General features: G+C 37.5%; 1 protein-coding gene across 1 annotated transcript; it reads left to right on the top strand.

Moving 5' to 3' along the window:
* Positions 1–537: 537 nt before the first annotated feature.
* LOC130244749 (kinesin-like protein Klp68D) lies at positions 538–14,603 on the top strand. Its single transcript, XM_056477281.1, is given in 18 exon segments — positions 538–641; positions 768–859; positions 980–1,063; positions 1,156–1,306; positions 1,461–1,534; positions 3,235–3,373; positions 3,668–3,748; positions 5,772–5,803; positions 5,965–5,988; positions 7,699–7,807; positions 8,305–8,383; positions 8,439–8,623; positions 11,448–11,503; positions 11,505–11,528; positions 13,789–13,981; positions 14,057–14,352; positions 14,355–14,462; positions 14,580–14,603. Coding segments are annotated over 18 exon segments (1,842 nt in total). The 5' UTR covers positions 538–550.
* The last annotated feature ends 2,811 nt before the right edge of the window (positions 14,604–17,414 follow it).

Below are 17,414 nucleotides of genomic sequence, written 5' to 3'. Positions count from 1 at the left end.
GTGTATCATAATTATTTGCTCCAAATTCCCAAATAGTGCTTTTGACACAATTCAGTATCAGAAAGAGCTTTATTGCCAGGTATGTTCACACATACGAGGAATTTGTTTTCGTGACAGAGTTTCTACAGTGCAACACAATTACAGATAAAAAACAGATACAAAAAACAGATAATAAATATATTTTAAAAATAGAAGTAGTGAATGAAAATATACAAAATGACAAGTGTATGTACAGGTATATTACTATATACAACGTTATATATGCAGCTGTTATGTGCAAATTGGCATGTAAACTGTGTTGTTAAATAAGTGTATATGTGTGTATAAAAAGTGTATAGCAAGTAGTGATGTTGGTTTCACAAACGATTCATCTAAAACGTTTCGACTGATTTTGCATGCTTTCTTTTTTTGCATGCTTTCTTTCTTTTTCTTTTTTTTTATCACAGCCAAAAAAATATTGCTTTTGATTATAGTCATGCATTAATACCTTCATATTGACTGCTATATGAACAACATTTATCCTCTGGACAGCAGCCAAACTTGGACGAGAATGTCTGGAACAGACAAAACCCTAAATTCAGAGAAGAGTTTCAGAGTGGTCGTACGTCTGTGTGCCCCTGAAAACACACACTCACACACAGGTCTTGCATACTCTCACATATATATATATATATAGCATTTTTGATTTTGGACTTACTTAAACTTATCCAGATTTTCTGATATTTAAAATCATAACAAAGCTTAACCCAAACTTCTCAATTCCTCAGTGAACAGAGCAGAACATTGTATCTGCACTGATGAACCCAGAGCCTCCATCAAAGTGACACATCTCAACAGATTAGTTGTTGACACTGGAAGGGTGAGTTTTGTATCAGAATGAATCAAAGATATAATTTCAGTTCATTCATCATCCTCTTAACTAAAAACAGCAATAAAACTCAAGTTCAATAAACTCAAGTATATTGTTATCATTCCTCAGAGTCACAAGCGTCACATTATAGATTTTGATGACGTCTTAAATGAGGAGGCGTCTCAGAGAGATGTTTATGAGTCAACAACAAAGGTTTTTCTTACTGTATATATAATATACCTAGTTCTTTAATGTTTGGTTTGTAAATTGAGAAGCCAATCATCCTCTCTCTCTTTCTGCCCCAGTCTCTGGTGGAGTATCTAATCCAGGGTTATAATGGCTGTGTAATTGTCTATGGCTCTCCGGGCAGTGGTAAAACTCACACCATGCAGGGATGCAGCGTTTCAGCCAAGCACAGAGGAATCATCAGTCGCGCTGCTGAGGACATCTTCAACTGTATCAAACCCTCTGGCTGTTGCTGTTTAAGAAATTGCTTTGTGAAATGTCAAATTTTTCACATCACAGTCCTTTTTCTGCTCTCCATTGTCTTGTATGCTCTCCTAAATACACAAAATAGATTCTTGAACAACCCTTAATTTCAATAAACCAGCCCCCAACGCATCTCACTGCAAAATCAGAGTGTCATTCTACCACATCTTTAATGAGAAGATTTATGACCTATTGGTAAGTATGTTGTAACATTTCTATCACTGTCAGACTGTATCTACGTACTACTATTTAAAGTTTGGAGCCATCAAGATGTTTTTGAATGAAGACTAAGATAACAGTACTTCTCTTGAAAATGTACAGTAAAAACAGAAATATTATGAAACATTGTTTTTGTTAGCTGTTTTCTATTTTAATATATTAAAAAAATGTAAATTATTCCTTTGGTGGCAACCCAAATCAAATCAAATGAATTTTATTGTCACATCATCAGCAGCATGTGTACTACGATGAGTGAAAAGCTTAGGTGCTGGCTCCAGACAGTGCAAAATACAACCACAGTGCGAAACAACAACAACATACTCCAAAAAACCAAACAATAAAAAACAATGTAGAATTATTAATGTTGACAGAAATACATCTTCTACGTCTTCTAGAAGACAATAAATATGTGAAAGACAATAAAAGACAATAAATGCTTTAAAAGGGAGCTCGCAACACAGCGGCCACGCTCGGTGACATCTTGGAATTTTTCATTACAATGGAAAACATTCATTCATTTTATTTTCGGCTTAGTCCCTTTATTAATCAGGGGTCGCCACAGCGGAATGAACCGCCATCTTATCCAGCATATGTTTTACGCAGTGGATGCTCTTCCAGCTGCAATCCATCACTGGGAAAAATCCATACACACTCATGCACTACAGACAATTTAGCTTACCCAGTTCACCTATAATACATGTTTTTGGACTTGTATGGGAAACCGGAAAACTCACACGAACATGGGGAGAACATGCAAACTCCACACAGAAATGCTAACTGATCCAGCTGGGGCTTGAACCAGCGACCTTCTTGCTGTGAGGCGATTGTGCTACCCACTGCGCCACTGTGCTGCCCACAATGGAAAACATATATAAGTAATATTCTTCGATATTTGTATAAAGTTCAATAAATGGCATTTATTTGAAATAGATTTATTAACATTGTAAGTCTTTGCTGTCATTTATGATCATTTAATGCATCATTACTGCATAAATGTAAAATAAAAAAAAAGTTTAAAAAGGAAATTAAAGTGTATAGCAATTTTTGGAATGCATTTTTATGGTTCCTATAAATGAACTATAACCTGCAGCATTTTGAAAAAGGCTTTGAGAATCTGAAAGAACTAGAAGTAAATATTTGAAATGTTTGAGATCAAAAGATCTGTTTACATCGATAAAAATAATGATAACAAGAAAGTTTTGTAAAAAAACAACAAAAAAATTATATTAACTCACACATCACAGCTATAATGATTATGAGAAACAATGTTTATTCATTTTCTTTAGGCTTAGTCTCTTTATTAATCAGAGGTTGCCACAGCGGAATGAACAGCCAGCGGAATGAACTTATTCAGCATGTGTTTTACGCAGTGGATGCCCTTCCAGCCACAACCCAGCACTGGAAAACACCCATACACTCTTGCATTCACACCCACACATACAATACAGCCAATTTAGTTTATTCAATTCTCCTATAGCTTTGGATTGTAGGGTAAACTGGAGCACCCAGAAACCCACGCGAACATGGAGAGAACATGCAAACTCCCCACAGAAATGCCAACTGACCCAGGGCTCGAATCAGTGACCTTCTTGCTATGAGGCCACAGCGCTACCCACTACGCCACCTTGTAGCCAGAAGGAAGGTGTTCAGAAGCTATTTTGTCTGTCTTTCATCAGGATCCAAAGGGCAGTGAGGTGATCTGGGTGCGTGACTGTGAGGAGGTGGTGCGTCTTGATGGATTGACGGAGGTGGATGTCAGCTCCGCCCACGATCTGCTACAGGTGCATCGCAGAGGCTCCGCCCTCAGACACACAGGTGAGATTCTGCTGTGTGAAGTATAATAATCAGGCTGATCTCAGCATGCTTTAACACAGTGGTTCTCAACCATGTTCTTAGAGGACCACCAGCACTGCACGTTTTGGATGCCTCCTTTGTCTGTCACACCCATTACAGGTCTTTCAGTCTCTACTAATGAGCTGCTGATCTGAATCAGGTGTGTTTGGTTAAGAAGACATGGAAAATGTCTTCAGAGCTGGTGATCCTCCAGGAACGTGGTTGAGAAAAACTGCTTTAATAGATGATTTGTCATACACTTCTAACTTTCTGCAGGGATCTCAAAGGGAGATTTTCCAAGCCGGTCCCACATGGTATTTAACATTGTGGTCATTAACACTATGTCTCAAGCCCCTGGTAGGTGTTTTCATGTTTTCTAAACAGAAATGTCTGTGTAGAGCAGGGGTGTCCAAATCTGGTCCTGGAGGGCCAGTGTCCTGCAAACTTTAGTTCCAATCCCAATCAGACACCCCTGGGCTAGCTAATCAACCTCTTACTAGGCTTTCTAGAAACATCCTTGCAAGTATGTTGAGGTAAGTTGGAGCTAAAACCTGCTGTACACCGGCCCTCCTGGACCGAGTTTGGACACTCCTGGTGTAGAGTATCCCAGAATGATTTTTTGGGATGTTTTCCAAGCTTTTTTTACGGACACTTGATTATCCCACTGAATAAAAAAAGTAATTGCGACTTTTTACCCCACAACTTTTTACCTTTATGTTTTTCTTACAATTTTGAATCAATTCTGATTTGTTGCAAATATAAACACGCAATTCCATGTCAGAATTGTGAGATATAAACCTGCAATTCTGAAGATTGCACAGTGTGCACAGTTAATGATAAAGAGTAGATTTATAATCAATACCAAGACAGGTCAAAGGAATTTCCCACAGCTTCTGAAATGACTTAGAATGACCTTTTATTATGAACTACCGCTCAAAAGTTTGGAGTCAGTATGATTTTTAGGGGTTTTCACCTTTAATGTGATAGGATAGTGAAGGACAGACAGGAAAGCAGTGGGAGCAGAGAGAGAGAGGAAGGATCGGTAAAGGACCTCTAGCTGGGAATTGAACTCAGGCAAATAAGCTTATCCTGCTCACCAAAGCTGCATTTATTTAATCTAAAATACAGCACACATTGTAAAATTGTGAAATGTTATTGCATAAAATAACTGTTCAAAAGTAGTTTACAATTTAATTTAATCATTTATTCCAGTGATTTTAAAGATGATTTTTCAGCTTCAATACGCCAGTCTTCACAGTCAAATGATCCTTCAGAAATCGCTCTAAAAATAATAATTATTGTTAATATTATTATTAATATTATCATTATTATTAATAGTAATAAATGCAATAATGACTGGACTAATAATTTCATTTGAAAATACATACAAGTAATAAATAAATATTTAATAAATAAGTATTTAACATTTTTTACATTTTAATAAATGCCGTCTTGATGAACAGAATAAAAATTAAAAAAAAAGCAGGAAAAAAAACGACCCCAAACTTTTGACTGGTAGTGTATGTACAATCTTTTCCATAATTATAGTTTCTTTAATCAGGATTATCCAGTCATTGACATGAAGGAGTTCTGTCCCCATTTATTCAAAATTAATTTCCTCCCCAGCTTCAGCAAAGGTTTAAAGACATCTGAATGTTCAAAAAAGGGGGGTGGGCAGAACCCATAGGAAGCACTTTAACTGGGAGGCTGTAACCTTCTGTTTATGCATTATTGACTGTTTGTCATAAACACCATTCCAAAAAATCAGCAGTCATAGGACATTCCCAAAGTGAAATAATGTGCCAAATGTGGGTTTTTATAATGCAATATTTATTTTAAAAAGTTTATATATATATATATATATATATATATATATATATATATATATATATATATATATATATATATATAATATATATATATATATATATATATATATATATATATACACACACACTTAGAATTGTGTGGAAAAAAGACTATTTTAAATTTTATTTTATTTATTTAGTGGCGTAAACAGGCTTCCATATTGTCATCGTACTACACTTGCAAAGTTGATTCCTCATTGTATACCCAGATGTTTAAGTAATAAGTTACACTGATGTTCTGTAACTTGTTTTAATGAGTAATTCAGTCCATTTGTAGGTCAATAACTCCCTCAGTCAAACCCCTACACATAATTCAGCTCTAGGAACCTCTGCCTGGGGTCTGATTGTTATTGTAGAGAGATATGAACATACCAGAGCCTCCCACAGGGTCTCCCAGTGCCCCCCTGCAGCGGTGTGTTGCAAACCCACAGTGTTGAAGTGTAATTATATGCTATTTATACAAATCTGATTAACCACCTCCCTTTGTGTGTGTTTTTGTTGAATGGTTGCAGAGGGAGTTTTGACAGCCAGCAAACTCACTCTGGTAAGATGATAGCATCAGAGACTCCTTTCAGCATAACTGAAATATTAGGTATTCTCTGCATGAAATACACATTCTCAGCATACTTGTGGTAAGCAGCATATTTGTCTTTGAATTAAAAAAGATTTAGGAAACTTATATGAATGTTGGTTTGTTTTTGATAGGTGGATCTGGCAAGCTCGGGAAAAGTAAGTTGAGGTGCTAATCTAAAATAAGTGAGAGCATTTGACCTATTGATTTTTCTATCATAATTTAAGAAATTTATGATAATTAATATACACTACCTGACAAAAGTCTTGTGGCCTATCCAAGTTTTAGGAACAGCAAATAATAACTTAATTTCTAGTTGATCATTTGGTGTCAGAGGTGACTTGTATAAAAGGCAAAGACCTCTAGATCACTCTTATTTTACCAAAATAATATGATCATGCCTTGATTTTTAGTTATTTAATTAGGACAGTAAGGTCTTGTCACTTAACAGAAATATGTACAGTATAGAATATAAAGTCACGGTGCAGTGGAAAAAGAATAAATATTGTCTATGACTCCCATGAGCTTAGAGGACTGCATCCATCTCTGCAATAACTTATTAATAAAGTCATCTGGAATGGCAAAGAAAGCATTCTTGCAGGACTTCCAGAGTTCAAGATTCTTTGGATTCATCTTTAATGCTTCCACCCTCAAATTACCCCAGACTAGCTCATAATGTTCATATCTGGTCACTGGGCTGGCCAATCCTGGAGCACCTTGATCTACTTTGCTTTCAGAAACTTTGATGGAACTTTGATGAAGCATGAGAAGGAGCGCTATCCTGCTGAAGAATTAGCCCTCTCCTGTGGTTTGTAATGTAATGGGCAACACAAATGTCTTGATACCTCAGGCTGTTGATGTTGCCATCCACTCTGCAGATCTCTCGAACGCCCCCATACTGAATGTAACACCAAACCTGCAGTATTTGTGATGACTGGGATGCAGTTGTACAGATGATTTATCAGAAAAATCTACCTTCTGCCACTTTTCCAAATGATAAACTAGAAGTCAAGTTATTATTGGTTGTTCTTACAACTGAGATCAACGACAAGACTTTTCAGGTAGTGTATATTAAATGTAATATTTGCAAATATTTGACTTTGAAATATAAAAAGTATGTAATTGACTACATTAACAAGTGACTTTCTTTATGAATGAATAAACATTTTCATTTAACTGATTTATTCGAAGCATTGATTCATTCAGAAACATAAAAGCCACTGAATGTACTGTACAAGTAAGGCTTTGAATCATTTATTCACCCTGATTATTTAACCCATTATATTTACACTATATTGTAAGTATACACGACATTTAGTTTCACAATATCAAAATTCTGAATTTTTTTTGTCATAAGTATGAAAAAAAAAAGTTTTTTTTTCCATATTTCAGAAAAAGATATCTAGAATGGAATAAGATAACTCTTGGAACGAAACTTGCAAGAAAATGTCAGTTTTGAGTTTATATTTAGCTTTTCTACATTATATCTTTTAATTTCTATGAAATTCTCTATTAAATTGCTTTTCTATGAAAAGCAACAAGTTAGATTTCTGTTGCAAATTTAGAAAGGCAAAATAAAAACTCAAAAATGTGACTTTTCTTCCAATTTAGGGTTTTTTTGAGAGTTGTAAGTTATATCTTACAATTTATTTCTCTGAATATTAAGAAAAAATATTATGCAAGGAAGATAAAGCTAATTAAAAGTCACAATTAGCTTTTTTCACAGTTATGTTTGTTTAATTAACACGTACGGGAAAACGATATTCTTAGCCGTGCTGTTTTACCTAATATCAGAAACACATAGATATTCATCAGTTTTATATGACAAATACCGTTTCAATTCTTTTTTTTACCCACTGCTTCATTAGTGTCGCGCTTCTGTGGTTCCTGACATGAAGAGAACTTTCAATGCCACAAATGAAAACCCGCAAGAGACCAAGATGCTGAAACGCTCCCTCACCATATTCGGAAATGTTAGTAATACCTCAAACATGTCAGCACACACACACAAAAAAGCTTGTACTATCCTATTATCGCTGTTGTCCCGGTCAGACAGAGGGCATTTTTGAAGAGCAGGGATTGTTTTGAGTATCCCAAGACGTACTCCAGTGATTATTTATCAGTGTAAGAGCCGTATCTTAATCATATCAATGTGTTGGCTGCATATGCAGGAAATTAGACACAGGAAATGATCTGTAGGGTTACATAGCTTTCCGTTTAGGGAAGGGGGACATGTCATGTCATATCTAACACAGGGAAAATTATTTCTGCAGAATACTGGCCTTTTGTTGCTTATTTACAAGTAGATAATGCTGAGACCTCTTCTTCCCTGTTTTGAAATTTCTCACTGCGAAAAATTCCAGTCCATTTAGATACAAATCCCATAAAAAGGTTTTGATGTACCTGTTCTAGTAGTAAATGTGCTGTACTTAAATACATTACAATACAAAATGACAAACCTTTTATATTTTTAGGTGATTTTTGCCCTCGTTCTGCAGGATCCCAGCATGTCCCATACAGAGAATCAAAGTTGACCCGAGCACTAAGGGACTGGTGAGTATCATCAACAAACTGTAGCTTTTCTTCAACATTTATGTATATTTCTGAGTTTGATGTTTATTTCGGTGTCTTAGTTTAGGGGGAACTGCCGGACATGTTTAGTGGTCACAGTGTCATCTCAGTCATCGTCAGTATCTGAAACTCTCAGTTCTCTTCAGTTTGCCTCTAGAGCCATGGCTGTTCCTTGCCGACCCATATTCCCATCTCAGTTACATTACACACCAGAACAGGTATTCACTCTTCCCTAAAACATTTACACATACTTTCAGAATACGCAGTACATCACACTTAAACAAGTGCATGCATGATCTTTCAAGATATAGTGGAGATGAAAGATTAGAGCACAATTTATGAGCACTTGATTGTTTTCAGAAACAGTGTAATCTCAATCTTTCAAAATATGAAGGAATTTAGTAAAACAGTGTTTAACAAACTAACCAAGGCACATATTTAATTAGAAAACAAAATGTCTACTTCAGAAAGAAAGATTAAAAATATAATTTCTGAACATTACAGCACTTGATAATGAGTAGTGTTCTGGTTTTTGCTAACTAGTCTTTTACAGACATTACTAGTCACTCACAGCACATCAATAGTTTCACACTGCTCTCCTGTGATATTGAATTCTTCATTTTCAATCAGGTTTAGATCAGGACTTTGGGCTGCCATTTCATTATTTTAGAGTTTTCAGTGTTAAAGACTTGCTTTACCTATTTAGCTGTAAAATGACTCATTGTCCTGCATACAAATTATGCTGCTTGGGCAAATGAGTGCAGGGGAGCAACCACGTTACTGAAGGAGCTTCTGAAAAACATTTGCGTTCTCACTGCCTTGAAGCTTTATAAGAAGCCAAAAACTCCTAATGCAGAAATGGGCACTAAACCATGACACTTTACCTCAAAATACACTTCTTTACACACAGCACAGAACCAACTGACCATTAATATTCTCCACATTATTCTGTCATCTACTGCATTTGTTTTCATAAATGGCCAGGCTTTTTGAAGCACTAGAATGAGTTAGTCACGTTTTAAAGTAGCAGTTCTAAAAAATACTTTAGAAAATACAGATCAATAACTTGGGAGGAATGTGAAAGTGTTCTCAAATATTGAAATATCTCATTTAAGTTTTTTACTGTGCTTTAGAATATATGCACTTATGAAATATGCTTTTTTTCATTGCTTTACAGCTCATGATTTCAATGATCGATAGATCTGTCCTTCACAACACATGCAGCCATCTCAGATCAGTTCATCCAGACATTTTAATCTATTCGAGAACATGTTTGAAGAACCAAATTAGCAGAGATCAGTTATCAAGATTAGAAGATCAAAGATCTGTCAAATCATCTCAGATCATTTACAACGGGGTACGAAGAACAGACCCCAGATCTAATCCTGTTTATATGAAATAAGCCTGCTCTCAGCAGGTTTGAACTCTTGGAAGAGTTTTAAGAGCGAAACGATCCTGGATCAGTCAAATCGTTAATAACCAAATCCAGCTAATTTAGTAATCCAGAGCTAGAGGACCCCAGAGCTAGATACTGGGAGCAAGCCACGTAACCTCCAGACTGGCAGGCCAGGAAAGCCCGGACACAGGATAGCAACAGGCAGCAATAACTACACAATTAAATAATAAAACTAACTAATTCTAAATGAAAATATGAAATAAAATATAAATCCTAGTACAAAGAAATCTAGGTTGACTTGGGCAAAACAGAAATAAGACTTCTAGAATCTCAATAAGAGAAATTAAACAATCAAAAACATAACTAATCAATTACTAATACTAGACTGGGATTGCCAGAAAATGGAACAAAATGGTATAGGATAAAAGCAAGACAAAGATCAGAACTCAAAATTAAGTAAACACTAGGAACAAACAAAAGAAAGTAGTAGCTACAAACAAACAATAAATATTTAAATAAACAAGAGAACAGGCAAGACAAAACACTATGTAAGGATACAAGGCTAGGATACAAGACAAGCTCACATGGAGCAAGCGAGCAAAGAAATGAGAACGCACAGCACAATATATAGAACAAAGCACACAAGAGACAGGTGAAAACAATCAGGATAACAAGGTCTAAATAAAGCTGCGGTCACACTGGGCTTTTCCTCCCATAGACTTCCATTCCAATGCACACAAATGCGTCAGACCGGAAAAGCAGGGTCATGCGTCAAGTTTCGCAGTTCGCTACGGTGCAAAGTTCAAGCTTGATGAACTCTGACCTGCGAAATTGCATCACTTGACTGCGTGAGACCAATCGAGGATCAAAACAGGACCTCCCTGGACAGAAATTTAAAACATGGAGCAATCGCTCGCTTTTTTAAATGTCTAATCATCTTGTTTAATCCCGCCCCTTTTCGCAGCGCCGTACAACAGAATTTCGCACACACAAAGCCCAGTGTGATCACAGCTTAAGAGGGCAGGGTAATTCAAAACAAGGAATTGATGCAATCTGAGCTGCATCCAATGCTTTTTAATGCACTCACCTAAACTCACCCCTAACCCTACTCCTCAAAGTGACGTCACTAGTTCCATTGAGAGTATTGTGTCTGACATTGCATCTCTGCGGGATGTACTCTCAGCTTGCATCATAAAGGCTGCATCCAGATACTGTTGTGACAAACAGGGTAACATTATACACTGACAGGACAGACTAGACTGTCAGGTCAGGACCATGACACCTATATATATATATATATATATATATAGATATATATATATATATATATATATATAATTCATTCATTCATTAATTTTCTTTTTGGCTTAGTCCCTTTATTAATCTGGTGTCTCCACAGCGGAATGAACTGCCAATATATATAATTAATTTCATGAAAAACACAACCATAAACACTTATCCAACAATAAACATCCAACTTTGCTACTGTGATAAACATCAATTTTCATGTTAATTGAGTGATTATGTAAAAACACTTCACATTTACGCATCAAACAATTCCGGTAAAACCTTATACACACAAATATAACTGTTTTCTAAATCATCTCATTTTATAAATTAAGTAATCTCCTAAAACATATTGTAGGTATGGCGCATATCTAAACGGGAAGAAGGACATTAATCATCTGAACAGACAGCAGATTTTAACCGCCGGTTGGATTTGACAGAAGGGTGAGATTTAAACACACACACACAAGCACATACTCCCATAGACACAATTTATAGGTTCACTTCAAACCCTGAATGTGTCCGTATGTCAAGTGCCCTTTTGCAGCTGAGCGAGTCGTAAAAATTGAGAGGCAACTTTATGTGCTCATCAGTTTCACTCCTCATTTGAATAGTTTTGCCTCTTGTGGCCTGTTTCTAAAGTTACAGTATAGTGAGAGAGAACAGTATCAGGAATGAACCAGAAGAATACAGAGTTCATCTGAATTTGTAATATCCACATCCAGACCTTGTGTAAATTAGAGCTGGGATACAACATACAGTGCCATGGAACAAATACTGGGTCAAACAGGTCAAATTCTTTAAGAAACAACATATAAATCTTTCAAAACACTTTTAAGATATAAAATAGGACTCCACACTGTGACAAATTGTAAACAGTACATTGATTTGAGTTGCAAATATTTTTGCTCACCAAACAAGAATTTGTACCAAACACACAATAGTAATTAATTAATTCCTTATAGAAATCTGATCTGATAGCAATATATGCAAACTACATATGTAACATACAATCTTTTGATTTCACATATACACTCACGGCCACTCCTAGTTAGGAAACACCTTACTAGTACCGGGTTGGACACCCTTTCGAGTTCAGAACTGCCTTAATCCTTTAAAATCTCAAGGTCCATGTTCAAAAAACTAGTCTGAGATGATTCGCGCTTTATGACAAGGTACATTACCTTGCTGAAATAAGCCATCAGAAGATGGGTTCACTGTGGTCATAAAAGGACTATGGACATGGTCAGCAACAATACTCGGGTAGGCTGTGGCGTTGACACAATGCATAATTGGTACTAATGGGCCCAAAAGTGTGGCAAGAAAATATCCCCCACACGTTACACCACCACCAGCAGCCTAAACCGTTGATACAAGGCAGGATGGATCCATGCTTTCATGTTGTTGATACCAACTTCTGACCCTACTATCTGAATGTTGCAGCAGAAATCGAGACTCATTAGACCAGGAAACATTTTTTCAATCTTCTATTGTACAATTTTGGTGAGCCTGTGCCAAGTGTAGCCTCAGTTTCCTGTTCTTAGCTGACAGGAGTGGCACCCGGTGCGGTCTTCTGCTGCTGTAGCCCATCTGCCTCAAGGTTGGACGTGTTGTGCGTTCAGAGATGCTCTTCTATATACCTCAGTTGTAACGAATGGTTATTTGAGTTACTGTTGCCTTTCTTTTAGCTCAGACCAGTCTGGTCATTCTCCTTTGACCTCTGGCATCAACAAGGCATTTGCGTCTACAGAACTGCCGCTCACTGGATATTTTCTGTTTTTAAGACCATTCTCTGTAAACTCTAGAGATGGTTATGCGTGAAAAACCTAGTAGATCAGCAGATTCTGAAATACTCAAACCAACCTGTCTGGCACCAATAACCATGCCACGTTCACAGTCATTTAAATCAACTTTCTGATGCTGGGTTTGAACTGCAGCAGTTCGTCTTGACCATCTCTACATGCCTAGATGCATTGAGCTGCTGCCATGTGATTGGCTGATGAGAAATTTTAGTTAACGAGCTGTTGGACAGGTGTACCTAATAAAGTGGCTGGTGTGTGTATAAAATATGTGTAATTTATTGAACATATATATCAAAATATTGTAAAAATGGCCATTTACATTTTTTTCAAACACTGGAATTACAAATATTGTATGTACACATTTGTTCAAATATATTTGCTGTATTTTTTATATATATATATGGCCATATATCAGAGTTCCTTATGGGGTGCCAACTCTAGCTGAGCCTGTGCTATAAGATTTTACCAGTTACTATAAAGGAATAAGAGACTGATTGATGACATAATTGATCAATCAGAATCTAGTATTGTAGAAAACGGGTTTATACTATATTCATACTAGATTGTATTAATAAATAATGATTTTATTAAAGTCAGAGGATTTATATTGATTATTTTTAAGAGCCAGGGTCTCTCTTGTCATTTGTTTTGTTTAGTATAACTTCAAAATAATTGTAGTGTGTAAAATCAAATAAGAATAGTGCAAAAATTTTATCTTTTAAAAGTTCACAAGCATCTATACTAATTATAGCTATTTTAGATAAATGTCATATGGTTATTGAATTGACAGAATAATAGTGCAGTGTACTATAACTTCCATGCTTTGTTTTAAAAGTATCTTGTTTTTGCACACAGTATGACTTTGTATATTCATGCTTTGTGCTTCATTGTATTATGTTCAGCCACAGACATGCTTGCTTCCGGTGCTTTTGAGTTCATTCAGTCCCACAGAACCTAAACTCGGCTCAAGTCACTGTGCGGATGGACTCGAGCTCAAAACCTTTCTCCCCCAGCTGGAGAAACCAGGCCAAGCTGACCCACCAGGTCATTACAGCCGCAGCTCTCGACCTGGAGATGAGAAGAACAGAACTGATGGTAGCAAAAGCAGCATTATCAGTTTTATAATGACTTAAATCAGGAATCACTAAACCTGAAATCTGAACCTTGCAGGTAGGATGACCCGCTCACTGTCTCGTTGCCTGTCTAGTGCAGTTCTCCATGATACTGGAGGGAGAGACAGAACTGGAAAGACATTGGAGTTTTCATCTGCACAGCGGCGGTCTGTTGAACGTCTCTCCACATCTTCTCTTGAACCTGTTTCATCTCCTTCAGCAGCTGTGGAGTGTCCAAACTGCACCCACGAGCGGAAGATCAGAGAGGAATACGACAAGATCATCGTTCAGGCAACGAGAGACAAAGACTCACTTAGTCAAAAAGTAGCAGAACTGGAGGATGAGTTGAGGAAGAGAGAGAAACTCAGGAGAGAGAAGAGGCGATATGCTGGAAGAAGAAACAAAGGGAGGAAGAATCCACCAGCAGCACATCTGAAGATCAAGGAATATTCCAGACTGCTGAGGTAAAACACATCAGAGCATCTAATGCATGTCATTTTATTTTTTATAGAGGAGTCAGGCTATTGTAATGAAACTGTAGGTTTTTATTTCAGAAAATAGGAAAATTGTATTCTTTAGAGGGGGCATGGTGGCCCAGTGGTTAGACATGTTGTCTCACAGCAAGAAGGTTGCTGGTTCAAGTCCCCCTAAGTCAGCTGGCATTTCTGTGTGGAGTTTGCATGTTCTCCTCGTGTTGACGTGGGTTTCCTCCAGGTGCTCTGGTTTTCCTCACAGTCCAAAGACATGCGCTATAGGTGAATTGAATAAACTAAATTGGCCATAGTGTATGAGTGTGTGTGAATGCGAAAGTGTATGGGTGTTTCCCGGTACTGGGATGCCGCTGGAAGGGAATGCGCTGTATAAAACATATGCTAGATAAGTTGGTGGTTCATTCCGCTGTGACAACCCCTGATGAAAAAAGGGACTAAGCCAAAGGAAAATGAATGAATATTTTTTAAATTATTTAAGGGTTTTTCACATTAATAAAAAAAATTAAGGAACTGTTGTCATTTTAAAGGGATAGTTCACCTAAAAATGAAAATTAAAAAAATTTTATTAAACAAAACTCATTTATTCAACCTTCACTTGTTTAAAACCTATTTGAGTTTCTTAATTTCTTCTGCTTTTACAAAAGAAGATATTTTGAAGAATGGTGGTTGCTGTGACCCAATAGCTTTCTAGTACTTCTAATATGATCTAGTAGTATGGAATTCGATGGGTGACAGCAACCAGCAATCTTAAAATTATTTTCTTTTCTGTTCAACAGAAGAAAGAAACACATCAAGTTTTTAAACCACATTAGGGAGACTAAATGATGAGGTAATTTTCATTTTTGGATGAACTATCCCATTAACTGATAACTGGCCCACTGGTGGGCACATTTGCCATTGCATATTTAAAGAAACAGTACATGTTTTTTTAAATAGGCTCGTTTCACAAGTGACCAAGAGTTGAACAGAGTCGATCACTTAAATTCAACAATTTTTGAATCAATTTAGTCGCTCTTTTAGCATAACTATTTCCATAAAACATTGAATAATTTAGATCACATATAATATATTATAATATAATATAATATAATATAAATAATAATATAGGGCTGCACGGTGGCACAGTGGGTAGCATGATCGCCTCACAGCAAAAAGGTTGCTGGTTCGAGCCTTGGCTGGGTAAGTTGGCATTTCTGTGTGGTGTTTGCCCGTGGAGTTTGAGCTCTCCTTGTGTTCGTGTGGATTTCCTCTAGGTGCTCCGGTTTCTCCCACAGTCCAAAGACATGTGATATAGGTGAATTGGTTAGGCTAAATTTTCTGTAGTGTATGAGTGGTCCGCGAGCGAGGACGTACTTAGCAACGCAACGGCCAATAGCATGCCGCCATGGGCGTGACGTTAATCCAAACTTTTCGCGGCGCCATCGGCTGAAAACTAAACCGAGATGGAATCTCCCAGTCTGAACCGGTTTCAACCGGTTACGAGTTTGTTGCCTGTGAGAAGAAGAGGCGCACAGGCTCAGTCTCTAATACCGCCCTGGTGCAAAATATACTTCAGTACAGAGCACATTTCTGAAATAAGGTTAACTTTGTTTCGTAAAATGAACCGGAGTGAGAAAATGCTGAACTCGCCGTGATTGATGGTGCGGAATTCACATCCTAGTGGTCCTTAAATCAAACAACTAGCTCGTGTAGTCTTCACAGAGGAATAGTGTGGCTGGCCAGCCAACGGCTCATCCTAAAGCTTTTTTTCAGAAAGCGTGTACAAACAGGCACCAGCGATACTGGATCAAATAAACATAATTTTAGCAACTCTGGCAGACAAGCCCACCTTCTTTCTCTCAAAGGCTTGGACTTTAGGTAGGTAAATTTGGGGTGCAAACTTATAGCCAGAGTGCTTGGGTTGGTTTGGAGAATGATGATGCTGTAAGATTGTGTGGAAATGAATAGAAATTGCACGTATAGAGGTTGAGGTCGAAAGAAAGTGAGCTGGTTTTGCTGCTGAGTGTTTGTTGGATGTTGCGGGTTTGTTGCGTGATGGCTCCTGGTTTCACGCTGGACTAAATTATATATCTGGGGTTTGTTCGTGTAAAAATCGTTATAATCTCACGTAACATCATAACAATCACAAATGCATCGCTTCCGATCACGAGCTAGACTTCAGCAGCACGCTTGTTTGGTTTTAGCCAGCGTCATTCAACTGTAAACTGCATTCTGCACTGTTCCAGAGCCGAAGCATTCGTTATAAAAACGCGTATACACATCCACAGTGTGTGTTCTTACCTGGTTTACTGCTGGTGAAGCCTGCAGAGCTTTCAGGTGTAACGTTAGGGTGCAGAGCACACTGTTGGTGGGAGGGGTTGCTCCAGAGTCAGCGAGGGAGATCCTTGCAAAGTCACCCCCGTAGAAGTCATCTAAAAACGGGTGTAGTCCGTCAATGTCAGTGTTTTCTTATGGAAGAAGTGTTGGCTTGAATGTTTTAACGTCGGTCGCGCGCTAAAGTGTCCATTTAGCCGCGTTTGTATGATTGTATGCATACGCAGTTGCTGTCATGTACAGCGACGCATTATTAGGGCTTCTCGTGAATAACATGACTAGGGCATCATAAACCAGGATCTTAGTCCAACCCAGTTGTGTTTTGAAGACGTGCGCATGCACGTATGTAGCTCTATGTGGTCACTGCTTACTGAATGAAATAAGGTGATGTGTGGAAAAGGAGGGTAAATCAACAGGTTGCGCAGTACTGACGATTAGTTATGGCACACACACCATCACTTTGTTTATGCCTGCGAGACCCGTGGTCTCACAAAGCTTGACTGTGTCGTGTCCAAATAAATTCTTGAAATTTCCTCCGATGCCAAACTTTTTTTGGTTCTTGGCCGTAATGCTTACCTTGTTACGCAATAGTTTGGCTCCGGGGTGCAAATT

This window comes from Danio aesculapii, chromosome 17 (assembly GCF_903798145.1).
Source record: "Danio aesculapii chromosome 17, fDanAes4.1, whole genome shotgun sequence".
Lineage (NCBI taxonomy): Eukaryota > Metazoa > Chordata > Actinopteri > Cypriniformes > Danionidae > Danio > Danio aesculapii.
The sequence above is the reverse complement of the archived record's forward strand: the minus strand, read 5'-3'. Positions and strand labels throughout refer to the sequence as shown.